The sequence below is a fragment of the Haplochromis burtoni genome, unplaced genomic scaffold, assembly GCF_018398535.1.
Source record: "Haplochromis burtoni strain Fernald_Lab_line unplaced genomic scaffold, NCSU_Asbu1 Contig_306, whole genome shotgun sequence".
Lineage (NCBI taxonomy): Eukaryota > Metazoa > Chordata > Actinopteri > Cichliformes > Cichlidae > Haplochromis > Haplochromis burtoni.
The window spans coordinates 598,513-626,205 of NW_024582667.1; the positions used below are offsets into that span (position 1 = coordinate 598,513).

Sequence of the window (27,693 nt, forward strand, 5' to 3'; positions counted from 1 at the left end):
TAAGTCTCTTTTATGTTTTCAAACCAGCTTTACATCAGGGAGCGAAACTGCTGAGGCTGTTGCCATGTCAACCATAAACTAAACAGGGAACCCTAACTGGTACTAGCTTTGGAAGCTAATAGCTTAAAAGCTGCTTTTTATGTTGCAAAATTAAGCTCATATCGACTCATAAACAAGCTTCGTAGCAATAATGGAAGCTGAATCTCAAGCGTCCGCGATCATTCCTCTTGCCTTGCCCAAAGGAGCGGAAAAGTTCTGCGAGCTTTGCCAAAGAGAAGCCCGCCTGCAATGTAGCAAGTGTCGAGTCACTTTTTACTGGTAAGCTCAGTTTATCCGAGCTGTGGCAGAGCGATGCCCGTGCTAACGACTGACCCGTTATTCATAGATAGATAGATAGATAGATAGATAGATAGATAGATAGATAGATAGATAGATAGATAGATAGATAGATAGATAGATAGATAGATAGATAGATTTTTTTAAAGGCATGTATTGTGTTTAGTTTATATGGTTTGGTCAGAACCGTGTTTACGGGTTGGACGCTAGGTGGCAGCGTTCGCCATGTTTTTCTCCCCTCCCACGCTCACACATACATAACACGTCGGTAAGGAGGGCGTTTTAGTGTGATTGTCATGAGGAGGGAGCGGAACAGCTGGAAAATACATTACCACAACGCTTATTTTTGTTCTTTTGCCTGCGTGTTGTTTTCATAATATAATTTGCTGAGCTTCAGCTTTTATGTAAACCCGACGTTACCTTCTTTGACACTGTTTTATATGCGGTTCCAGACCATAACATGGTGCTGGGCAGTTTCCCCGTTGGCACACACTGTGGGTAGTGAAGAGGAGCATGTGGCGAGATCACTCCCTGTGGGGATTTATGGAAAGGGATGAGCAACTAAAGCCAGTCTCAGGCAGCTTACAGATACTTATTGTGGCTGCCATCCTTTCAGTCTTTAAAATGGGTGAATGAGAGGCACAATTTTTGGTTTTATTAAAAAAAAAAAAAACAGATATAAATATAGGTACACATATATGTCAGACAATAAGAATCAGGTTCTCAGGATTCTTAAAATCTTTAATTACACGTGAAGCAAGCATACTGAGCTATTCCCAGTCATGGATTGAGCCAAAGTAATACACATGGAATAGGGCTTTAGGGTAAAATGGTTAGTCTTAAGTCATCCTACTTTGGCATGCGAGTCATGTGTGTGGTGATTGTTTGGTGTATTTTGCATAGAAAACTCAGCGGGGACAAGAGAGTACATCCTGAAGAGACCACTTGATTTGTGTTTATCTCTGTGTGTGCCTTTCTGTCTGTCTCTGTACTCTCACAAGCACAAGCTGTGTCAGTGCTACTGTTGATATGACATGGTCAGATTTCCAGCTCGCTGCTTCTCACCACAAGTACACTGGAATGAGCGCACATTTTTCACAGTAGGGGGGAAAAAACTCAGCTGAAAAGCAGGACAGTTTCCACACAAGTGTGCAGAAGAGGAGAGCCAGATGAACAAAATTACAGACCAGTTATGTAATGGCATATAATTTCGTATGCCCTCTGTGTACTCAGATGATATCTCCTGAATCAGAGAGACTCTGCCCTGAAAATGTTAGCAGAATCCAAACAAGCTGTTACTGCACAGAGATTTTTACTGTCAAGCACACATAATAGTATCTGTCTGGACAAGAGAGGTGAGCCTGATCCATATGTTTAAATCATCCACAACAAGTATGAGCTGCAGGTCAGCTTATGTCATAAATCGTGATTCTTTATCAATAGCTTCATTGCCAGGAAAACATCAGTCTCAGTGTGCAAGAGGGAGACTTATTATGCATAAAAATGCTTCTCACAAAGTCCTGAGGTGGCTTAAGAGAATATAAATATGACTTAATGACCTGTGGGTTTTTAAAACATCCAGTGCTGCAGAGCACCAGCAGGCTGACTGGGTGGGGATCCACGAGAGAATTTGTCAGCTGCTTGTTCCCATCCGCGCCCTGACACTCTGCAGTCTCCGACAGACCAGTCACACTGAAACACAAATTAAAAAGGTGAGGATGCGTGGAAATCACTGGCACCATATATTAGGAGAAAAAAAATATGAAGTTTTGAAGTTTGAGTCTAGGTTGCATTTCTTACTGTCAAAGACAATACAAAAAAAAGACTATATTATTATTCCTTGAATGGTTTATTTCCCCTTTTTCTTTATATGATTTGTCATTGTGGTGCACAAAGTCCAGGTCTAGGTTGTAGCTCCTAATTTTGGAATATAGATTCTGGAAAAAATATGTGTTACAGCTGAGAGGAACAGTCAAATAGAGGCATTAGTGTATAGACAACTTGATAGTGTTTTATTTTAAGAGGAAATAAGATATTTTAATTTGATGCCTATCTTGGATTTGATTTCTTATATAGGCAGAGCTTATTGAGATTTGCAGGTTGGTGGCTCAAAGTAAGCTATCTGAGGGAAAACACCAAGAGGCTCTGCCTGCCGCTCAGCTCTGCCTGCGCTGTTCCATAGACGTTCATGGCCCTAACACCGTCCAGCTGGTCCCTGCCTACCTGCTGCTGGCTGAAGCCAACATGGGTGAGAAACAAGCACAAAACGGCTTCTCAGTTTAAATGTTCTCTTATCGTGTGGTGTTTCATGCATGACCGTGTGTGTGTGTGTGTGTGTGCATCTCCAGGTTTGGGTAATCTAGACCTTGTGGCAGATTTCCTGTCCCAGGCAGAGTGGGCAGTGTTGAAGAGTCCAAAATGTGGTCTCACAATCCACCACCAGCTCCACAGGAGCCTGGGCCGCCTCCATGTGGCGGCTGGAGACCTGGATACTGCGTTGCATAACTTTGCAAATGATGTCTGTGTCATAATTAGCACATTAACTGTTTGATAACTTTATTGATATTGTGAGGAGCAGAAGCCATTTGCTAACCAAATGAAATCCATAATGGCTTGTTTATTGCTCGAGCATGTTTTTTTGAGTACGATACAGTATTGTGTATTGAATTAGAGTTTCTTGGAATTTTAAAGGGATGTTGAGCAATAGTTTTCAAAGTTTTCTTTTTACTCATTTTAATCCAGTCCTTGTACCTGACTCTTCTCACAAGAATGAGGGTTTTTTTGCTTGTTTGTTAAGCCATTTAACATTGACCCGTGAATCATTCAAGCATAACAATGGCACCTAACTCAAAGATATGAACCGGTGTTATGTCTACACAAAGCAGACAACTTAGCAAAGAGCCAATTTCATTGTCCAGGTACTTTGTTACTAGCAGCCTCTCACAAAAGCACATCATTTTTGAAGCTATGAAAAATGCCAAAGACAGCACAATGTGGGAGGCACAAAATAGTATTTTTGCACTAACAAAGTGATTTCTGAAGAGCTGAAAACTTGGCATATCTTGTCCTGATGTGCTGTGTGTCCTAAAAGAAAAATGAGGAAACTGGAAAAGGGGAACTCAAAAGAAGAAGTGGCCTAGAAAAACGATCTACTTGTCACATATCCTAAGAGAACCATCTGGCCCTTGAGTTGATCCATCTACTGTTTATCAACCATTGAAAATAGTTGCAGTTGAAGGCTGACAAGCCGAAATTTTTAAGGAAGGGAAACAATGAGAAAAACCTGAGGAGTATCTACAGCCATCTGTAAAACATGGTGGAGCAATGATTTGGATCTTGTCAAAATTGATGGAATAATGATAGCAGTCAAATACCACCATTCAAAAGCATCTGGAAAGTGTCTGATTAGTTTATCAGCATGACATTGATGCTCAAACACACTGCAAGTGCAGTAAAAGCAAACCTGGTTAGAACAACAAACAATGGAACAAGATCAGTTACGGACTAGCCTCCCCAAAACCTGGACCTCAACATTACTTAAGCAGCGTGAGATCATTTTAACAGAGAATGGAACAACAAGCATTTTGCACATGTTTTGTGTCGTATGCATCAGTATGTATATAACTTGATTTCCCCAGATCTACTTTGCCACTGAGGAGTATGGTCTGGATAGCACAGTCACCTCTCGGGGCTACTTTCTCATGGCTGATGTGTTTACCAAGCAGGGGAAGATATCCACTGTTCATTCCTTGTACTCTGAGGTCAGTTATGTTCTCATTGCCCTTGAGACTAAATTTATCTTCTATGCCTTTTACATTCTTTTGCTCATATTGTAGGTGGCACGTATTTGGCACCGTCACCTGACCAGACTTCTCGAGACTCGCAAAGAAAGCATCCAAAATCCACCGGTGGACTCCTTTTATGGTTTGTTGCAGCCACTCTGCATATATGTTTTGTATATATGGTATAAAAAGGTTATAAAACCAATCTAGTCGATTCAGCGGTTCAGCAGAATCAGACAATAACATCACCAGTCCATCATTCATGCTCCAAACTGTCAACAGCCAACAGCTCCACTGGAGTGTCACTGAAAAAATAAGGTCGACACTTCTATATTTGGAGTGTGTCTTGCTGTGCAATGTGAAAGCTAAACCCCAGATTTATGCAAGCTTGCTTAGAGCTGACTAGAGACCCATGCTGACACTTCTGTGGCTGTGCAGCATCCATGTCACTGCCCTGTATCACAGCTGCTGCCCTACATATAATGCTAAGCCTGTCAAACAGTTTCCCATGCTATCTGGGATGTTTACAAGGACAACACAGACATACATGTTTTGATCAAACTTGAACACATGCATGTCACTTGCTTTCTTTCATTGTTTGAGGTGGTAAAGCATGTTTGAGACCACAGTAAACTAGACGACATGCTTTTTTTTGTGTCCATGCCTTTCAATCAGACAAAGCCGAGCGAGTTGAAGTGGATGAGATGTTGAGAACTATGTTGGAATTTGAGCAGAAAGACACCAGAAAAGACCCAGCACGGATTGCAGTGGTGGCCCACTGCCTGGCCATGTTGTCGTTCCTAGGAGGAGACTTCCTCAAGGTGAGCCACCTGGTGAGGTATTAGAAGTTTAGTTTGCCCCCGTGACCCATTTCCCCATTTCCCTATTTCCTACTTGTGTTGTCTGAAGATGGGATTATCTCTATTTGTCTACTGCTAAGTCTCACGATAAGGTGGGACTTAGCACTAGCTAATGGGACTGTCTCAACGCTCTGACTGCGGCCTTGATTTCCAGTCTCTTCTTAAAGCTGCAGCTCTTTGTGTGTGCCAGTTTGAGATGTCAGGCGACAAGGCAGATAAAGCCATAGCGGTCTATGTGCACAGCAAACAGCAAAACACGTTATGTATCAGGCTGGTACGGGATGGGATGGCTGATGGGATCCTACTTCTAAGGTCAAGTAAACATAGGATAAAGCATGTAACAAGCAATGATACACATGTGGATTTTTTTTTCACAGCGTTTATTTTTATTTTGTGGCTTATAGGCAGGGCAAGATCCAGTGCACTTAGATATTCTTTTACTCAATCAACAGCTACACCAACCATATGTGTGTGTGTGTGTGTGTGTGTGTGTGTGTGTGTGTGCCATGGTACCCTGGTTAAATCATGATTTTTCTCCTTGTATTCACTACAGAGTGATACTGTTTCACATTTGGTATTGTGTAAAGTAATGTTAATGTTACAGGTCTCTGGGTTTTTGTCTTAGTGCTGTACTTATAAAAGTACATCAGTGTAAGAACAAGCAGTTATCGCGATTTGGATGGATTATTATTTTGAGGAAAATATAAGTAGTTTCTCTGAACATTAGATAACAGAGCCTATCTGTAGTCTTATCAGCTTTTGTATATGGTATTGAGGGAGCTGTGGGTAGATGCACTTATGTCCAGGTTTTTGGATAAGGATGCATTTTTAACTGAAACGCTTGCTATTTGGTTTAAATTAGGTGACTTGACTTGGCCACTGAGTAATATCTCATTTCTTTGAGTTCCTTTTGCAGTTTGCTTTGGGGTCATTATCCATTGTGAGCTGTCTGATTGGTTTTGCAGCATTTGCCTGAATCTAAGCAGAGAGTATGGGCAAATATACTTCACAATTCATCCTGCTCCTTTTATCAGTAGCCACATAAACAATGAAAACCAATGACCTGGTTCCACTGGCAGCCATACATGCCCATGCCATGACATCACTTACACTGTGTTTGACAGACGATGTGGTATGCTTCAGGTCACAGGCTGTTTCCATCTTTTTCCATAATTCTCTCCTCTCATCTTTCTGGTTTATCTTGCTTTCATCTATCTACTTTTATATATTTTTTTATTTTTATTTTCAGAAAAATCTGAAAATCAAATTCAGATATTTAGATCCAGAAAACATGAAAGAACACAGGCCTCACCCAGGCATGAAACTGTTTGTCAGTAATTTGTCCAGTTACTGAGGCTCTGGAAATGGAGGGACTGGGTATAAAAATGGCTGCAATTCCATTAAAACAGTGAATGCAGTATTTGGGATAAACCCCTCAATTTAATGCTGAAAGTCTGCACATCAGTCACGTCTTCATTGTTTGCTTTAAAAGTCACTGTGCTAGTGAATGGAAGCAAAATTACCAAAAAAAAAAAGTGTTATTGACCCGGCTATATAATACTGAAACCCCTATTAACAAATTGCAGCTATTTTTATGAATGCTGCTCAAAACGTTCCTAATTATTGGGGATAACATAACAGCCCAGCAGACCAGCTTACTAAAGGGTAAAGTGGGGTAAATAAGTCAACTGGGTTGCGGTCCAATTTCAGTGATATCATTATATAAGGCAGATTTACTCTCTCGGGAGGGTTTAACAGCTGCAGTTGCTGTGTTTGTTTCTGTGTGCCAGGCGCAGGGATTTGGCAGCACAGCCTTGCAGGCCAGCCAGCTGATACCAGACCATGACCTGACAGAGCCCATCCAGGCCCTGCTGCAACTGGTGAAGATACTCCACACAGTCCCACATCCTGGCTCTGCGGAGTCACAGTACTAAGCCCTGCCCATCGCTCTGCTTGGAGATCTGCTCTTTAAGGATATTTGTGCAGCCCCACAATGATGAAAATATACAATCAAATGCAAGATTTTCCACATGCTGTACAGTATTATTGAGAGTGGATTAAAAAATAGATGCACAGATGTAGTTAAAAGAAAAAAAAGACACATTTTCAGTTGTTCTGGATAATGACTCGTCTTTATTTTGATCTAAAAAAAAAAAAAAGAGGGATATATATACATCATTTTGAACATTAGTGAATTGCATCGTTTTGGGATCCATTTCTTAACACTGTCAAAATGTTATGGAACACAAAAATGGTCAAGGGCATTTGCTCAAGCCTTTGTGATGCAATGTTTTTGCTTGTTTTGTACCTAGCAACCCGGAGTCTCTACACCAATTCACCAAATCCAGACATAATTAAAGATTTCCAGTGTCTGCGTTTTGTCAAGAGAGCTGCACTTTTAGAGGCAAAAACATTGCATCGTCCTCCTGCAGTGGAAAGAGTGTTGTAAACCTGTTAGCAAACCCAAGATTCATGTCAGAACAGACATTTAATTGCTGAGATCTTACACAATATGTACAATTCTGAAACAATCATTCATATAAAAAAATCCGTTTTAAAATCATCTCACTACTTGTGTTATTTGCACTGAATTTATACAATAAAACATTTGTTGTTGGTCAATTTTTTTGGCATTCAGTTTCAAACACGGAAACGCTCAGATTTTCCCATATTCCCTTTTTCAATTTCTGAATACATTAGCAGCAGTTCGGAATTAAATATTAAGTTTGTGCACTGTTGTTATATACAGTGACTCATCCACAGGTCCCTACATGTTTGTTCCAAACTGGCCAACTTTCATGCAGGCCAATCAGTTTCCTTCCCTGTTTTGCTAGCATGTGGTACCCCTGTTCCTTTCAGTAGCTTCCATGCCGTTTATTTACTTTATAACAGTAATCTATACAGACCAAGCATAAAGAAATCAGTCAGAATTGGGACCTTGACCTCAAATGATCCTTAAAACAGTGTTCCCAAAGAAAACCAGATGATGAACTGGCATTCTTAAAGTCAATGGAGCACAGTTAAGTGAACCTTCATTGGCTAGATGGATCATGTATAAAATACAAATTCAAGCAGGGGCCAGAAGAGAGAAATTAACATTCCACTCTTTCCTATGGCTAGCTAATCATGTCTTTTAAAGATATGTGATCTTTATATTTACACCTATGAACACGATGTGGAATGACGCAGGTTTCGATACAAGGACAAATACTTCAAAGAATGGGGGACGACAACTGGAGATAGTTCACCAGACAGGCATTTATGTCAGTATGTGATTTGATGAGCACACCCACCAGCCCTCCCGCATCAGGAGGGTGGACATCAGCGGATTTCACAGTTTGTCAGATACTTTGATCATATGGATACTGGACAAACATCACAGTAGAGTAAATGATGTTGTTTTCCTCAGTGGAGACACTGTGATCATTTGACAGCAGACTTAAAAGCTTCCTTTTCTGGTTGTCTGGCAGATTTAGATTTGGCACCCTCCAGCAGGGGCCTGCCGTTAAGAGTCCAGACAGTTAGTAAATTGGGCCCACAACACAAGGAGAAAAAAAAAAATCAAGCTTCACAGCGGTTTCACTTTATTGACACAATATTAGTGCACACAAACCACTTTTTTTTCTTTAAAAATACCATAAATTAGGAAGTAAACGAGGAACAATATAAAACAAGCAAGGAAAAAAAAAGTGCATGTTAACCATGGTATATACCATAAAGTCTTACACTGTAGTTTACAACCTTTTTTTTCATTGTTGTTTATGTATATTTTGTCTGCTTGTAGGTATGTGTTATGTTTTAGACATGTCTCTAGCTTGGATGGATGTGTCATGCCTTTTTGGGGGTCAGGGCTGAGATCCAGGCTGCTTCCCTGAGTTGTGTTCGGCACAAAGCGTTATACAAGCCTAACAACATGACCGTCACCAAGTGAAACAATTTTGGGGTTCATTTTTGTGCTTTTGATCATACCTGTAAATTAAATCTTAGTGAATGGTTCCACAACACAGCCTACAGCTATGTTATTCATTTAAGGAGGCATACAGGAGGTAAATTCAAAGGAACAAAAAAAAAAAGTAAACACAAAGGTCTTAGCTGCTCTAATCCCTGGATTTCCTTTCTTTTCTTCTCTCAGGAAAGGAAAAAAAGCTAAATTATACTTACGAAGACTTTAAAAATATAGGGTTCTTTTTTTTGTACATTATGCCAACATTATTTTGTGGGTTAGGATGCTTAGTTCTACATATAATATCGCTGAGAAGGCTCATCTAACCAAATCCAGAAAGTTTAGCACCAAATTTCACTCTCTGCCTTTTAATATTGAAAGTCTATACACAAGAGTTACCCCACAACTTGTTAAAAAATCCACTGTTGGCGATTGTTTCAACTATTCCAGTCTAATCTGTCTGGGTGTAAATATATGGTAAAGTTAATTGACTATCTAAATATTTACATAAAAGATAAAAAGAAAAGAAAAACATAAAGCATGTCAGGGGCCATTTGAAACCACAAGGATCCTGGCTGATATGTATTGTATGTCTGAATATCTGTTATCCTATGGCAGTGAGAAGTCACTTATTTGAGGTATATTTTGTTTGCAGGTGTAGATGCAGCTTTCACACTCTGTCTAACCTTTCCTAAATATGTCACCTTAACAAGAGAGAGAGAGAAAATAATAAAAGTGCTAGGCATTTAGTGGCCTAGCAGCAGCAGACTGCTACTGCTGGTAAGGCTAAACAAAGATACTATGTAGGAATGTCAAATTAAAATTTGAGCAGTTAGTTCATTTTTATATTCCAGTTTTGCCACCCAAACACATCTGATGCTTGTTGACATGAATCTTTTACAGCTCCTGTTAGTGCAGGATGGTTGCAGGTCCTCTCCTGTGTCCTCAGTTTGAGCACTACGTCACTGCACTGGAACTGACAGAGTAGTGCGCCTAGCATCCCTACTAGTTGAAAGCACTTCATGTCACCTCCAATTCACCAAACCTGACAGCAGTCTCAGCAGAAAACCTTTTATATGACAACAGAGACTATATGTAAAATAATGTTATTATAATATGATGATTAAAAACATGGCAGGTGTATGCTTTCACCCATCCACAAACACCATGCAGGAACTCATAAAGGCCAGTTTGGCACTAATTTCTGTATCCCAGTCTAACCTCATGCTGCAATTTAAGTTTAGATCGTGGGGTTTCTGGTTTTGGGAATAGAGATGCAAAGAGAGGAGAGTCAGGGGAGCAGCCTCAGATCTCTTTTTGTTGGTTTGTTTTCTCCGTTTCTGTGTAAGCACGAGATGTCTTAGTGTTTGTGTCCATGGATGTGTCAGGACAGCCCCTTTTAGAAATGCACTTCTTTCCATTAATCTGATAGCAAATGAATGTGTCACCTTCAAGTGTGAATGAGCACCCTCGTCACTTTGACATAAAAACCTCAACTGTAACCGGACAAGCTCAGCCCTCGTAGCTTTACATCTTTATGACTTGCTCAGCCTTCTAGCAAATGCCCCATTGGGCAAAAAAAATTGTAAAAATCTAATTTCCATGAATATTAAAATATTGTTCTAGGATTCATTTTGCAATTTCCAATCCGGAGGAGCAGAAGAGAGCTCTCGTTTTTGGCACCACACACTCACCTGCTGTTAGTGATAACATTGAAAAGAACTAAATGATCAGAAGAAAATGGCAGGCCTTTTGTACTTCTCTATGGCAAAAATATCTAACACACCATGGCTCTGTCTGAATGAAGCCGTGAGGAGTGGTTACGTAATGTCTAAATGACAGGGTGCCATCACTTTAACGGACTGATGAAGCCAGCAGTTTTACATATTGCATGTCTGAAAAGGGCTAAGTTTTAGTTTTTTCTTTGCTTTTCTGTTTTCATGGTTTTTGGACTGATATGAAATTTTAAAAGGAATGTTGATGCCATTAGTGTGCGTGTGTGTGTTTGAAATGCATTTGTGGGGTTTGTGTGAGAGCATGAAGATGTTTGGGCTCACTCAGTCAATAACTTGATCTCATTGGCAAGGAGGGTGTTGAAGTTGTAGGCTGGATCAGCTAGGTCTGGGAGATCAGGCAGGCTGGGGGCTGTGGACTGGCAAGGTGACGACTGGGAGGGCTCGGCCAGCTCTGGGTCGCTCTCGCTGGAAGTTGACCCCACGCTCATGTTGCAGACTGCTTCAGGCAGCGAGCCACCGCCAGAAGGCACGTTGCACACTTCGGGCTCGCTGCTGGTCTCGCTGGTGCTTGACACGACGGACAGCAGAGACATCTTGCGAGTGAGGCGGTTTGGGAGCATTGACAGGACATAGTCAGCAACAATGCCTGCTACGTCCATGCCACAGGCCTGGTCGAAAGCAATGAAGCCCACATTTGCGTTGGCCTCGCAAACCACAAACGAGCCATCGTTGAGCTGCAGGAGGTCAATGCCGCACACATCCATGCCCAGGATGTTAGACACCTTGATGGCCAGCTGCTTGCCCTCCTCACTCAGGGGGCACATCATGCCTACACCACCTGACAATTCAAGAAGGAACATCAGGCTTATTAGTACGAACCACAATTTACAATTCTTTCACGAGACTTCATGATAGTCAAAAAGCAACTAATCTTTTATAAATCAAGAGCAATTATATTAAAAAATGACGTGGGGACAACTTAGGATCCTTTAATGTTTTCTGGTTATTTTCAATATTTAATTTCACAATTAAATACCACATCAAATTCACCCTAGAAGTGTCAAAGAGATTTGCTACAGGAATGCAGAAGACTGTGATGACTGATGTCCTAAATATGTCACAGTATATTACAGCCTCAGCTAAACTAAAACGTTCATCCTCTGACAGTGAAGATCAGTCTCCTCAGCTGGAACGCTCCAGGGTTGATTCAGGACAAGCCTGTTGATTTCGCACTCTTTCCCAAAGTTAAGTTCTGAAGCATTTCTACTCGCGTATACATTTCTTATCACTAAGTTCATATTTTTTTAAAGATAATTTTTCCATTGGGAACCTAAAAGATAAAAATGATCTTTAAAAATTACACCATATCTAAATGTAAATAATAAATAGAAGAGCTCTTGTTCTCAAACAGTGATACCACTTAACCACATGACTTTCAAACATGAGGAGAGTTTTACCATGACCGTGGAAATAATTCAGTAATTTAATGTCTGCCTACCCAAGGAGCAGTTGCTCTGCATGCGACCATCAGTGGAGCAACGCAGCATGGAGCCGATGATACGGCCGCCCACTAGGACAACCCGCACATCACGGCCGTGCGACTCCTTGACGTACTCCTGAAATAGGTAGGGGGTATCGTGGCGGATCACGTGGCAAAGGTCCGTCAGGTGGTGTTTGTCCCGTGCCAGGAACACAGCCTTGCCTAAGCAAAGGGGACACAAGATTAAAGAAGGAAGGAAGGAAGGAAGGAAGGAAGGAAGGAAGGAAGGAAGGAAGGAAGGAAGGAAGGAAGGAAGGAAGGGCTAGATTTTAAGGTTTATATTTTACTAGTCTGTCCAATCTAAACAGATCTATGTCATGGCGGCCTGAAGACATATAGCTGTGTTGATATTACCACACTAAAAGAATTTTCTTGCTGGGTCTGTCATTTGTGGTGTGCTAGCTGAGGGTGGAAAACCTAAAAAGCTTGGCTAACAAGTAGCTGCTTCTGCTGACCAAGTCTCATGCCAGTTCATGTCATACAAATGACAGGATACTCCTCTGAGCAGCCACAGAACTGCTTCTCACACAGGATAGAAGTTGCCTCTCTTAATTAGCACTGCTTTGCACTGTCTTCTTATTTTCAAGACCTCTGACCCCTGCTGAGGGAAAAATCATGTGGTTGCTGTGTGTCTGTGCACACCACGCAATAAAAACACAACATCAATAACGGTCTTGTGACTCCTTTAGACATGTGACCATTACGTATCTGAGAAAATACTGAGAAGGTCAGTCAGTACATCAGGCCACTTGCCAGTAACACCAAAACATCTGCTGAGACCCTTGGTGTCATCTTTGACCAACACCAGGATTTTGAATCTTTAAGCTCATTCATTTTTCTCCTGACTTTGACATTGCAGCTCACTTTTCACATGCATCTCTCAGTCCTTCATAACCCACCTCCAGTTGCTGCAGATTGCACCAAGCAAGGCTGCTAACAAAAACTAGCTGTTGCTCTCATATCACACGTATTTTTGTTTACCTGCACTGGCTCCCAGTGAAACACTAAATCCACTTTACAATCCTATTATTAACCTTTAAAGCCCTACTTGGACAGGCCCCTGCTTGTATAGAAGAGCTACTAAGACCTTGTCACTGCAGCCAACTTCTCAAATCATCAGATCAGGGTCTCCTTGTCAGTAGTCTTAAATGACTACTGACAATTCCTTTTTATAGATTAAGAGAAAATTAATCTTTTCCTCATTATTTTTGGGAGTTTTTTCCCCAGGTCTATAGCAGTGTGCATGCTGGAATGAATCTGTGACCCTATGGTTGATTATGTGTCTGTATGTCAGAATGTGTATACTCATCTTTAGTCTGTGGCTTTTATTCAAACCGTGAAGCAAACTCTGTGTTTTGAAAAGCGCTATACAAATAAAGTTATTATTAATACCAGTGATTCATAATATTTTTAAAAAGTATTTCCTTTATGTGTGCTCTTGAGAGGGAAGGGCAAAGTGGAATTCATTCGTGTCAATGGTCAACCACAGAGAGAGTAAAAACAGCCCTCCAGACGCCTAACGCCATAAAAAGGGTCAAGTTAGTGGTTGACCAGTGACTGCTTTCCTAAACAATGTGCTGTGATGGCAGCCTGGGCCAGCAAAGACCATTGTTATTCCTTCACACAATAGCAGCGACTGTCAATAACTATGAATAGGAAAGGGCTAATGGTTCAGACCGGTGCTGATCTCTTGGAAGCACAACATTAATGCCAAAGCTTCAAACCTTCCCACACAAGCCTCTTGTGTATTCAGTCTAAAAGAGGAAACTGAGATCAACTTGTTAACCATAAACTAAAATAAGTGACCAGATGACCACACTGCAAGCATTAAGAGCTTCTGTTTTGTGTTTGATGCAGCACCGCAGTGCTAATCATTTAACAGTCTGCCAGAGAATTTCATATAAGAGTGGACTGAGCTCCCATGAGGGAGTTGCAGTGTACAGATTTTGAGTTATGGCGTTGTGACCAGAATGGATGACAGGAAGTACTGGGTGATTGTTTTACCTCTGTGGCCACGTGCATTCTTCACTACCACCGGGTAGCCCAGTGGCTCAGCCTCGTCAATCATCTTCCGGAAGTTGTCGTGCCCACCTAGGAAATTTTCCACGCACGCACACACATACACAAACGGAGGACACACGTAGAATATATTAAAATGCTGTCCTTGGTTTGATAGCATGGTTCACACGTTACAGCCAACTTTGCAGGGCAGGAGAGCGAATGTAGCACGTTGCTATGGAAACAGAAATGACTCAAAACAGCGAGGCTGTAGGAGTGCTGTCCGTTTATTTGCTGCTTGATTCATAAGAGTGGAACAGAGGAGTCAGTGAAGGAGGCATTAATGTGAAGCAGCTGACCGTATCTGACACTGATTTATAACAGCAGCCTGTAGCAACAGATGTGCTTAAGCTTTCTGTGCTCTGGCGTGAGAGGTGATTAAAATGTGTTAAAAATACTTTTTTTTTTTTTTAAAAATGTAGAAATCTTTTTAATAATATAGTCTTCATTGCTTTTCCTGTGTCTCTATGCTCCATTCAATGAACTGAGCAGATGTGAACTACTCTGTCACGTGGCTTTTTTCCGATGCACTGCTTCATATGTGCTTTCAATGACAAGGGGTGAAAGAAGACAAAGTTCAGAGTAGGAGAGACTGGACACCAAATGTTGTTCTGATCATAAGCTGCTGAGATAGAAGAGAAAAGGAGTGAGGGGAATTCACGTCTTTTATTTTGAAAAATCAGAAGGGGAGTGTTAGGTGGGGTGTGTGCGTGTGAGTACGGTTGGGGGAGGGGGGGGGGTGTTACATAAGCTCTCCAGCTGCTCTGCATGCATCGCCTGGCCTACTGTGCAGAGAAACGGATGGAATGTAGGCCAAACACTCCCTCCGCTTTCTTTCTTTTTTCCTTTCTCTCTCACTCAGTCTGTGTCCTTTTTTCTGCTCTCACGGTGAATATTCTTGCAAACCACGGAGAAATATATATACAGTGGGGCAAAAAAGTATTTAGTCAGCCACCGATTGTGCAAGTTCCCCCACTTAAAATGATGACAGAGGTCAGTAATTTGCACCAGAGGTACACTTCAACTGTGAGAGACAGAATGTGAAAAAAAAATCCATGAATCCACATGGTAGGATTTGTAAAGAATTTATTCGTAAATCAGGGTGGAAAATAAGTATTTGGTCAATAACAAAAATACAACTCAATACTTTGTAACATAACCTTTGTTGGCAATAACAGAGGTCAAACGTTTACTATAGGTCTTTACCAGGTTTGCACACACAGTAGCTGGTATTTTGGCCCATTCCTCCATGCAGATCTTCTCGAGAGCAGTGATGTTTTGGGGCTGTCGCCGAGCAACACGGACTTTCAACTCCCGCCACAGATTTTCTATGGGGTTGAGGTCTGGAGACTGGCTAGGCCACTCCAGGACTTTCAAATGCTTCTTACGGAGCCACTCCTTTGTTGCCCGGGCGGTGTGTTTTGGATCATTGTCATGTTGGAAGACCCAGCCTCGTTTCATCTTCAAAGTTCTCACTGATGGAAGGAGGTTTTGGCTCAAAATCTCACGATACATGGCCCCATTCATTCTGTCCTTAACACGGATCAGTCGTCCTGTCCCCTTGGCAGAAAAACAGCCCCATAGCATGATGTTTCCACCCCCATGCTTCACAGTAGGTATGGTGTTCTTGGGATGCAACTCAGTATTCTTCTTCCTCCAAACACGACGAGTTGAGTTTATACCAAAAAGTTCTACTTTGGTTTCATCTGACCACATGACATTCTCCCAATCCTCTGCTGTATCATCCATGTGCTCTCTGGCAAACTTCAGACGGGCCTGGACATGCACTGGCTTCAGCAGCGGAACACGTCTGGCACTGCGGGATTTGATTCCCTGCCGTTGTAGTGTGTTACTGATGGTGACCTTTGTTACTTTGGTCCCAGCTCTCTGCAGGTCATTCACCAGGTCCCCCCGTGTGGTTCTGGGATCTTTGCTCACCGTTCTCATGATCATTTTGACCCCACGGGATGAGATCTTGCGTGGAGCCCCAGATCGAGGGAGATTATCAGTGGTCTTGTATGTCTTCCATTTTCTGATGATTGCTCCCACAGTTGATTTTTTCACACCAAGCTGCTTGCCTATTGTAGATTCACTCTTCCCAGTCTGGTGCAGGTCTACAATACTTTTCCTGGTGTCCTTCGAAAGCTCTTTGGTCTTGGCCATGGCGGACGTTTGGAGTCTGACTGTTTGAGGCTGTGGACAGGTGTCTTTTATACAGATGATGAGTTCAAACAGGTGCCATTCATACAGGTAACGAGTGGGGGACAGAAAAGCTTCTTACAGAAGACGTTACAGGTCTGTGAGAGCCAGAGATTTTCCTTGTTTGAGGTGACCAAATACTTATTTTCCACCCTAATTTACGAATAAATTCTTTACAAATCCTACCATGTGAATTCATGGATTTTTTTTTCACATTCTGTCTCTCACAGTTGAAGTGTACCTCTGGTGCAAATTACTGACCTCTGTCATCATTTTAAGTGGGGGAACTTGCACAATCGTTGGCTGACTAAATACTTTTTTGCCCCACTGTATATACACCTTTTCGTCTGCCGTTGATTTGTCCGAGAAAATCAACAAGAACAACGTCTAAAACAGCAGCCTGTTGTTTTTGTTTGGCTATCCTGTGTTTCTTAGCATTAGTTTAAACACTATTTTCACAGATGTTGTGAGTATTAAAACAATCAAAAGGTTTGAAGGACAACTATGTGGATTCACCCATATATGTCTGACTGCTCCACATGTATGTGGACAGAAGCCTGTGATGCAAATTATGTGATTTAAATGTAAAACACACCTGATAATGACATCACTGCTGCTTGAACAAATGCCGATTTGACTGTAGATGATGCAGTTTTACTACCTGTGTGTGCATTTGCGTTTACTCAGACAGTATCGGTTTTGTTTTCCATTAAATTTCAGTTTCACCCGGTTTTAACATCACCGGGCAAACAGTGATGATCACTGTGACCGACACCTCACCTGGTTATCTGTGTTTATTTCTGCATTTGTCTTATATGCAGTGTGGACATAGAGTCCCTGCATTATATATATGTAAGTACTTCCACAAACAATAAAATAGGGTTCGCTGCACATGTATTCATGTTATACTTAAGCCATTTTCACACACGCTGAACGAATGAACAAAATTTCTAGAGCTGAAAACAAAGGTGTAAGTGTGACCTAATCACACTGCACTGGAGCGCTTCTTAGCTAGTTTTTAACATGTTTGCTACAAAGTCTATGTGATGTTCATGTGTGAAAATAGCTTAAGGACAGTCTAGTACTGATTTACCGTAAGAGAAGGTGTCAGGAAGAGGCACCCCATGCCCAGCTAGTTCTTGAAACGTCCAAAACTTGTTGACACAGTTGAGTATGGCCTGGGGCCTGTTGATCAGCCGGCAACCCATCTTCTCCAGGTGGCGGAGCACAGTGATGTCACTATCTGACTGAACCCAGGGCGTGGGTACTCGCACCATCACCACCTGTGGGTAAGATGTCACCAATTCCTGCTCTGCTCGCAGTCCTGTAACGGTGGAGGGGAAATGACAGGAGGGGTAAATAGAGAAATGTATATTTAGAAAAACACTCCTGTGATTTGTTAAAAATGAATTCATTTATTTGATTGTTGGTCAACAACCTCATACATATATGAAGTTCTTCAGATTATTGTTCTGAGTTGTTGTACAAATGTTTGATAAATACCGTTTTCTTATCTGTTTCTGAAACTCATGGAACCAGAACCAGCAGCCGACACATCTGGCCTGTTTTTTCTATTTTCAAGACAACAAATGAATGTGTCACTGTTAATAGCTCCAAATTCTTCCTGAAAGTCATATGCAACCCTAGGAACAATGTGAAAGTTCTCAGTAAGACTCCATCCATCATCTAAGTGTTTGATGACACTTTTCCTTTAGTCATCACACAAATCTAATGAGGCCGGGCCATGTGACCAGGCCAGCCACCTCCAAGGCTGGTAAATTTAAGCCATTTAAACCTGCAGTACCTACTGATATAAATATGTACTTCTTGCCCATGCACATTTACAGTTACATTTACACTTCTTCCTCCTAGAGTGAGTGACAGGTATCGTCACTGACATACTGACACTTTATACTATTTTGTCCCTATGTAGGGCAGTGGGCTCGCAAAAGAAAGCTCAAGGGTAATAATCTTAAATTTAATCAAACATAAGAAAACTGTGCTTAAAAACAGCCTGATAAATCGAACATATCTAAGATCTTAAATGTGTGGTGCTCTGTCCTGCTGAAAGTCAAAATGACACTGGTTTTCATTAACTTGACATCACTTTTATTATGCAAATGAGAGCTAAGTAACTACAATAGGCTAAGTGAACGCTTCTGAATGGGTCATTTCAATTCAGCTCTGAAATCATAAGCCATAAAAACAGGGGAGAAATAAATGAAAAGGCTTGCACGTTGTGATGGGGACAATAAAGCTGGTGTTAGACAGACTTTATAATTTTTTCTATAAATGCTACAAATCCGGCTAATTTCAACATTCATTAGCCTTCTGAAGCATAGCCAGGCTGTCAGATTTTTTAGGCTCAATTGCAAATGGACAGAACACTGAACTATGACAAATGTGTACCTTTGTGCTATAGCAGGAACTTCAAGTACAAAACAGAAGCGAGGAGACACACTGAACACTAGCCCAGCACTTAGCCTCAACCATGATGTGAATTTCAGCCATCTTAGGCTCACAATAGTGGTAATGACCCTGGCTAAGATCATCAGAGGTCAAAAGAAGCTGCTGCATGCATAATAACAACCGACACCTAGCTATTAACATGCAACCCGCCTGCACAATGCACATCTTACATACACTCCTTTAGGGTCATTTTGTCCGCAGACGGGTAAAAAGAAGTGAAACGAGAAATGCAGCTGGTATGAAAGGGCTAGGTATGTTCTAGCAAACACAGAGAAAGGGAACAAGGGGAGAGAGAAAATGTGGCGCATTAAAAAAGGAGTATGAAGCCATGAAAAGAACCCCACCCCTCCCTTTCTTCCTCCTCCTCCTCCTCACAGTCTCAGTGTTAAAGCAGGAGGATTCACTATCGCTCCAGCCCTATTTAGCGCTTAAGACACACTGCTCTTATTGTGCAGCCACTGAGTGCAATGTGAGTGGTGTTACAGTGAGAAACGTCAGGGGATGTGGTCTCATGGTTTTCGACAGACAGTATCCACAGTGCTCGTCTCCATCTCCAGGGGGACCAAACAGAGACCGGCGAGGCACCCGGATGAATCATTCCTATTCATCTGTGCAATTGCTTGCGCGCGCCGCACTAACTGTCATGTGACCACTGCAAAAACTATCCGAAGTCCTGGTGTACAAAAATTACAGCATGGGTTTTTGTGATATATGTATATGTATGTCAGCACTTCAAGCTTTCAGATGTTTCTGTTTGCACCACCTCTTTGTCACTACAGACAAGTAAGGACAGGTTGAGGAGGAGCAAAGACTCAATTTGTTCAAGATGATTGTAATACAAAAAACAATTTAAAAAAACCAATAACATTATATATAACATTTTCAGTCCTCAGGATAAAGCTAACAAGCATTCTATGCATGCCACTGCAACATCACAAAGCAGGCTTACAAATGCTGTGAAAGTGTTTGGCTGTTTGTCCGGAATGCAGTCTGTGCATCCTCTTGCATTAGCCCACTGAGACAACAGTTTCTTGTGGTCTGGTTTTGGGGCAACCATGCTTTGTGTCTATTTGCAGATCTTTTATCAAAAGCACAGATCAGACAAGAACATTTAGTGTAGGTCCACTTAGGGCTGAACGATATATCGCATTTGCGATAATATCGCGACATGATCAAGTGCAATTTTCTAACCGCAAAGGCTGCGATTATACTCTGGACATGTCCAAATTCATGGGCTGCATCCTCCTGAGGCCGCATTTGTAGACCGATTACGTCACAGCGACGCGCCGAAGGCTGTCCAAATTACTACCATATCCCAGAATTCATAGCGCGGCCCAGCCAAACTCCAGTTTCCAGCAATGGCGGCCGCTACTAAGTTTTAAAATTACTCATACTAATCTTTCTGGGTCACAAAATAAACTTTTAACATATTTTCAGGCGAGAAAGTAGTTGTGTAAACATCAAATATCTGCTCGGTTTATCAAGATATCCCATATTTGCAAAAGTGCTTCGACGTTTTCAGAGGCGTCTGCTACCCTCCGGCTAGCTCGACAGCTAGCCGGGAGCTCGAGGGTTACTGATGCGGCCAGAACGGCACAACTCCCGGCACATCATTTTCAGATCACCGCGGAGTTTCGCTGCTCGGGTTAAACGTAATATATAAGTCACTTAGACAACCTAAAAACGTTATTGTTGGGCTTTTTTCAGTGTTTTGTTTGTTCGTGAGTAAATCGGTTTGGCTGAGATTAAAGTTATTAGATTAGATAAAATAAAACTTTATTAATCCCCCGGGTGGGTTCCTCCTTGGTTTTCACACAGCTGACTAAACGTCAAACAGAAAACTTATTAAACAGAAGTATGAGACAGTCGAGAATTTACACCAGTGTCTGGTTATATTTTAGATAGCAAGAAGCAGACGGCCGAGTTTATTAAACTCCACCGAGACAGCGGTGACGCTAATCAGAACTAGTAGAGCTAGACCGTCCAATTTCACGCCTTTAAATTTTAAAGGCGTGTTTGTGTGTGTGTTTATACAATTGCTATTATGTTTGCACTTTATGTGTAATGTTACTGACTGCAGAGATCAGTAAGATGTGTGTATTTTTTATTTATTAGTTTTATTTATTTAATATTATTTTTTAATTGAATGACTGTCTAGTAGTTCACAGATGTCGAAAAACTGAGTGTGGTAAAGCCACTGATTTTTTTTTATGTATATTTCTGCAATCTGCACATTGTACTGACTTTCATTTTAATGTTTACACCAGGGTTCCTTGTCAGCACTTTATGCTCAGATGTTTGTAAGCTAAAAATAAACTATTGTGTATGTTCAAATATACTGTTGTGATTGAAGAAGTTAAATAAAAATGTCAGTCATCAATTCATGCATCACCTCATGTCATCATAACAGAGGTCTGTCTTCCAGGAAAGAACAGTTTAAAATTAATGTAATATAGTATTGGCCATACTATATGATGTATTGCTTGTCTTTGTTTAATAATACAGAAGACAAAGACCTTAAAAAATAATCGCATATCGCATCGCAATCGCAATATTGGGGCAAAAAATCGCAATTAGATTATTTTCCATAATCATTCAGCCCTAGGTCCACTGCAACATTTGGATTGTGCAGCACTTGAGGCAGACAAGATGAATCATGTGACTTACATTTTGACAAAGACAAGGCCAAACAACTTGTCAGCAAAAACATGAAATCTGCTACTGAGAAATTCTCACACGAATTATGCCATATCTATTCTATACTATCTATATAAGAGCTATCTTTTCAATTTCTCCTTCATTGCCATCCGGATGTGCTGATAAAACTAGAGCAGTTTAGATCTGGCTCTTTGTTGCTCTAGGACAGGGGTGGGGATCTCCAGGCCTCAAGGGCCAGTATCCTGCAGGTTTTAGATGTATCCTTGATCTAACACAGCTAATTTAAATGGCTAAATTACCTCCTCAACATCTCTTGATGTTCTCCAGAGGTCTGGTAATGAACTAATCATTTGATTCATGTGTATTGACCCAGGGTGATATCTAAAACCTGCAGGACACTGGAGTTCCCCACCCCTGCTCTAGGCACTGCTTCTTCTGCATGGCATGCAATGACTGTCTTTGGTGGCATGTCAGTCATGTATGTCAGACAAAAATCAGAGGTGGTGGTAATGCCTCACCACCATTTCATTGTTTTTGGCTTTGTTCATTAACATCTATCAGGATCAGAAAGTATAAAATTGGAAGGGTAAAAAAAACCCAGTAATCATAGAGCAGACAGTTTTCTCTTTGGCTACTGCAACCATGCAAATTACACAGACAACTGCCGATTTGCAGAATGACCATATATAAAAAGAAAAGCTAAGCCATACTAGTCTCTACCATTCGAGGAATAATGTTTTCAGGTAGTTTTTAGGGTGTGAGTTACACAACAAGCCATAACTAAATATCTTAACTCTAGCATGTGACATAAAGATGTTGCCATGTGTTGCCATGGAAAAAACTGTGAGCCTTTTTGTCAAACCTAATAAAATGCAAATTAACCCTTTCCGGGCCACATGCAAAAACCTGCAAATGAGATCCTGTTGGCTAATTGACAAACAAGCCGTTTTCCTGGAGGAAAACATATGCAATCATGCAACACAACAAAAATGTTTATGCACTGTTTTTATTATCTGAAAATGCAACATTTGCTAAACACTGATAAAGTGTAACTGTTAATTTTTGCACTAAGATTCTATGAGGTAAGCACCAGAGATATGCAGCATTTCTGTGATTAAGAGCCATCACATAGCCCTTATTTAGTGCATGAACTCACTTCTTTTATCAAATGTGCAATAATTAACAACCACTCTGTGATGCATATCAAGTAAACAGCAATACTGTTCATCAAAAGGACTCTTTTCCCATAAAATGTAGAGTCTGTGCTTCATAAACAGCCACACAAAAATTTTATCCAAACCCTAGTGTCTGTTGTTGCTCTTGCTCTCAGTTGGTAAATTAAGATACCGAACCTCCCTTAATGTTCCAGCTTCACTGACATGCAAGTGTTGCATTTTTCATCTCAGTAAAAGTGTGCCCACTGGCATGGATCACGGATCCAGTCTATCTTTAATTTTTTCAATCACAAGATGTGAAATGCCTCCAGTTTGCTAAATGCTGGGTTTAGCTGTGAGGGGCCACCATTCCTCATTAAAATATAATGACGTGTATGTTGGGGTGGCTCCACTGATAGCTCCTCCTAGGGACACACTGAACTCATTAACTTTAGTGTGGAACGTGGACCTGAACCTGACCTAAAAACAAAAAAAGAAAAATGACGCAGAAATGAAGCAAGAAAACCTTTAAAACTTCTACTTGTAAAGGTGTTATCAGTTTTATGATTTTGACATTATTATGACCTAAGCTAAAAGAAGAAATGGTTTATGCCTCCTCACAGGTCAAAGCTCATTTTTGGTCAAACTTTTGTTTCTCAAATGTTTTCTGTCATACAAATTTTGCTGAAATAACTTCATTGGATTTGGAGTAGGATGTACTAATATGTTCAATGTAAACTGCACACACATTTTGCGCAAATGTAAATTTGATCAAAACAACACACAGAAATGGAGGAACACGTAGTACTAATTACACTTGCAGTGAAATATCACTTGTGTTTCCAGTGTAGAAACAAGACCAACTGCTTTGCTCTAACTGCAAATGTAGCTGTATATCCTTAAGCGTTTGTTCCACATTTGCCTATGGCACTGCTGTGTAGGGCTGGGCCATATTATACCGTTCATGGTAATACCGGTACAATGCTAGTCCACGATAAGAAAATGAAATATCGCGATAGAATATGGGTAAAACGTGCATGCGCAGTCCCAAAAAAGCACGGCAGTAACGGAGAATGGGGAAAGCAGATTGTTGAGTGAAACGGATGAACCAGAATTAGTTTGTAAAAATGGTGCAACCTAACTGGTTTGGTGTTTGTCCGTCAGATACACAACAAAGCACATTTTTTGTAGAACATGCAAGCAGGCCGCCATATTTGTCGGACTAAGATGCTCGTAAATCTGGGAGTAATCTGGGTCCTAAAATCTGTCCTTTAAGGTCCCGAAGTCAAACGGAACATCACTTAGAGTTAAAAACTGTCTAAATTCTTCCATCTTTAATAAAACGATCAGCGTTGCTGCTTTACCAGGTGTAACTATGATGTTTAACATCCAGGCATCCATGAAAACAGAATTTATTACATTTAACGGAGTTAGAAGTTAGCAGGAAGTTAGCGGAAGTTAGCTCGCTAGTTTCGCTAGTTACCTAAGCATGATATAGCATGTTCTGACTGAGAGATTTCTGAAAAAATCAAACGTACAGCTCTGCTATCACTTCCAACATAAATGAGGACAGGAAACTAAACAGCAGTCACGTTTGTAGGGTTACTGAAGTTGGGCTAGCTAGTATTTAATGATGTGCTACGTGATCGCTAGCGACACAGCTGTGTTAGCATAACATAAACAGTAAAGCTGGGGGATGAACGCTAACACTTTTCCACTCCGTGAAGGTTCCTGATGCTTACAGACAACTGCAATCGCATGGCAGGATGCTGTAAACGGACCAAACTTCAGTCAGGAGAACAACTGAGATAATCCATCCACAATAGAAGGTTAGTGATTAATATACTGCAACAACATGGGAATAGAGCAGCTGTGACAGAATACAGCATTAACGAATCAATGATACAGAAGTGGAGGAAGAAAGAATGAGTTGAATAAAGTTTGATTTATCTGACTGCTTTGTTGCCTTATAATCCCGTGCACCTTATGGTCCTAAAAATACATATTTGACTTTTTTTATTTGGCACACTGCAGTTTAATGTAGCAAAGCATCTCTTTTTAACTTCAGTGGATATTATACATGGTTATGCTCAGGATATGTCAGCCCATTTCTACTGGAAATGCCTTTTGGTTAAACTTTCAGCAAGGAATTTGCATTTGCACTGTTAAATGTTTATATAGCTTTAATGGACATAAAAATACAGCTGCTTGTTTAAGTGAAAATAAATGGATGGGTTTTTTTGCACTAGTAAAGTTGTGGAGTTGTATTTTGTCTCACAGAAATTATATCGTCAGTTATATCGTTATCGCAATATATATCGAACATATATATATATCTCAAATATATATCGTGATAAATATTTTTTGCCATATCGCCCTGCCCTACTGCTGTGTTATGCTAACACAAATGACAGCCCATTCGGCCTGGAAGGATACAAAAAACAAGCTATAGATACAGATATGTTAGCAATTACAGTTTGAATTTTGTGTTGCAACTTCAGAGAATCTGTAATCCAGTGAGTGTTAATCCATATCTTAAAAAACAAACAAACAAACAACAAAACTGCATTTATTGCCAGGTGCATAAAGAAAAAATGCACTACAGGATCCAAGCATCTGGCCATGTATCCTGAGGCTTCCTGTGTAGAAATCCCACAGCACAACCAATCTGTTCACTGGCTGTTAATCTGTGATGTCAAGCCAAGGCTCAGAAGACATTTACTTTAGGCAGATTAGGAACTACAAGCCATGTTAACTGCTTTGCTCATGTGAGGTTTGTTAAGCTATACAGTTGGACAGCTGTCCACCTGCATTTAAAAATGTGGAGGGTACAGAGTATATATGTCGAAAATTGTTAGCTCCAGGCTATATTTATCTTGGTAATTATTCTGTGGGCTGTGCTATAACATGTGTGATTATTTGTAATTTCTTAAATGTAATGCCTGCCACTTAAATGCCCATCTGTTTGCATGTAAAATGCTATTTAAAGTGTAAAGCCTGGCTTGACTGAGCCGTACAATACAGCGGTTTAATGTAACAGCGCAGTAAGGGACACACTACCCACATTCTTAACCATTGCCATTTTTCAGCAGGCACTAATGTCAGCCTAAAATTATATGTTTTTAACATAGTCTCAATTAACATCTGTGTGTTAATTGAGACCTTCACACATCTCCTCTCATCTTGTGACATATCCCCACTTCACACCAGCCTGACAAATTCCCTGTTCGTCTGTTTGTTAGGAGCACCTGCTGTTGCCATCACTTTATTGAGGCCTCCCTAGTCTTTTCTATGAAATGTTATCCTTACATGACACTCAGAATCACGTGTGTTTCGGACAAAGCAGCTCAAAATGAAAATAAAAGAAGAAGAAAAAGTTAAAAATAGGTGATCACGTTGGTTGTATAAATATTGTAATATGTACAGAAAACCCTGAAATGCCAGAACAAGTTGATGCATGTTTATATTTTGTGGCAGTTTTCACCCTCACCGTTTCAGTATTAGGTAATAACAAAAAATCCCGATATGGGCGCCATAAAGATTTGCTTGTCATTTACCTGCATTTAGTGTGAATGTCCTATTCTTTTTCTTTTTGTTAACTATTACTCGGGGAGTCAATTTTAACTATTTTAAATGATTCAGTGTTTATATACATAAAATAAAATAAATAAAATAAATAATAACACAGAACCTATACAGCCTGAGCTATCAAGAGACGGAATCTGTAGCAAAATTACAACAGCTCACTGATGAATGCCTCTTATCTAATAACTAGGTCTCTGTGGTATTTAAACACATTTTTCTTTTAGCTTTTATTGCCCGGGTAATTCAGATAATTTGCAATTGCCGGGATTGCAGCGAATTCAGCGAAATTAAATCAAGCGTCATCCTTCCCCTTCTGGAGGCAGTCTAGCTGGAAAAGTAGGTTAGGCGGTCACGGCCATGCTTACACTTCGCTTCCTTGCAAACAGGCTGACCGAGCCAACCCCTCGCTCTGTATTCAAGCTGTGTACAACCCCCTCCAAACAATTAAAGTCTACCATCTATACGGATCTCAAATAAAACAAGAAAACCAAACTGTATGTCGTTTTACGACCGCGCATCGATTGTGTGGTACTTGCCTAGCTGGCCCTCGCAGATCGTCAGCACGATTTGATCCATGAGGAGGTAGCGGAATTCTACGTCCTCGTCAGCGCAGTGCTCCTTCAGCGCCCGGAGGATCTGGACTTGTGGATACTCCTGGCTGATGCGCCGGTCGGTCAAGAACCAAACTCGAGAACACATTTTCACGTTGTTTGAAAAAGAAATCCGTTTGAAAATACAACAGCTGTGGGCGTGGAGGCAGTAGGTGACCGGTGGCAGCGCGGGATTCGAGGGTCAGGCGGAGATGGTCACACAATGGAGACCTCGGCGGCTACGACCGCTGTTTGGACCGAACCGACTTGGACAAATAGTCTTCTTTATCACCTTTGTTTTCTTTCACTTCCTGCCATTTAGTCTTTCGCTGGTGCAGTTTGTTGAGCCCACACCGAGCTAATTCGACAGCGCGAAGAGAGAACGACGGTTTTACCCGCAAAAATGTGGGGATGCAGCTCTTGCCACCAGGGCAAACAAAGCACGAGCTTTGGCGCTTTGTATTTCCGTTAGCCAGGTCAGAGCTGCTAGCAAAAAAAAAATCCCCGCCTTCACAGCGGCTGTTTAGTGCTGCAAACAGCAAAGCTGTCGGCTTTTTTTTACAATAAACTAACCCGAACAACTATTTTTTTCTATAGGTTTGGCTGCTATCCACGAGGTATTGGTGCTGAAAAGTGCACACGCTTCGTTTACAACTCCACTTATCCGCATGCCCGTGCACGGTTATCGGGGCCTGCCCCAAAACAAAGGTTTCGAGAGGATGTAACCAATCGCAGCTCGCGAATTGTATCACTGCCCAAAAAGCACGCGGAAGATGTAGGCGA

At 41.1% G+C, this 27,693-nt stretch overlaps 2 protein-coding genes across 2 annotated transcripts; one reads left to right on the forward strand and one right to left on the reverse strand.

The window, feature by feature from the left end:
• Positions 1 to 59: 59 nt before the first annotated feature.
• Positions 60 to 9,093, forward strand: zmynd12 (zinc finger, MYND-type containing 12). Its single transcript, XM_042228130.1, has 8 exons — positions 60 to 318; positions 1,919 to 2,048; positions 2,413 to 2,584; positions 2,685 to 2,854; positions 3,975 to 4,097; positions 4,173 to 4,260; positions 4,794 to 4,939; positions 6,769 to 9,093. The coding sequence occupies exons 1-8, from the start codon at positions 191 to 193 to the stop codon at positions 6,910 to 6,912; spliced, it is 1,101 nt and encodes a 366-aa protein (XP_042084064.1). The 5' UTR covers positions 60 to 190; the 3' UTR covers positions 6,913 to 9,093.
• rimkla (ribosomal modification protein rimK-like family member A) lies at positions 8,536 to 27,693 on the reverse strand. Its single transcript, XM_005946358.3, has 5 exons — positions 26,857 to 27,693; positions 17,548 to 17,778; positions 14,202 to 14,288; positions 12,156 to 12,359; positions 8,536 to 11,495 (listed from the first exon to the last, which is right to left on the reverse strand). The coding sequence occupies exons 1-5, from the start codon at positions 27,017 to 27,019 to the stop codon at positions 10,975 to 10,977; spliced, it is 1,206 nt and encodes a 401-aa protein (XP_005946420.1). The 5' UTR covers positions 27,020 to 27,693; the 3' UTR covers positions 8,536 to 10,974.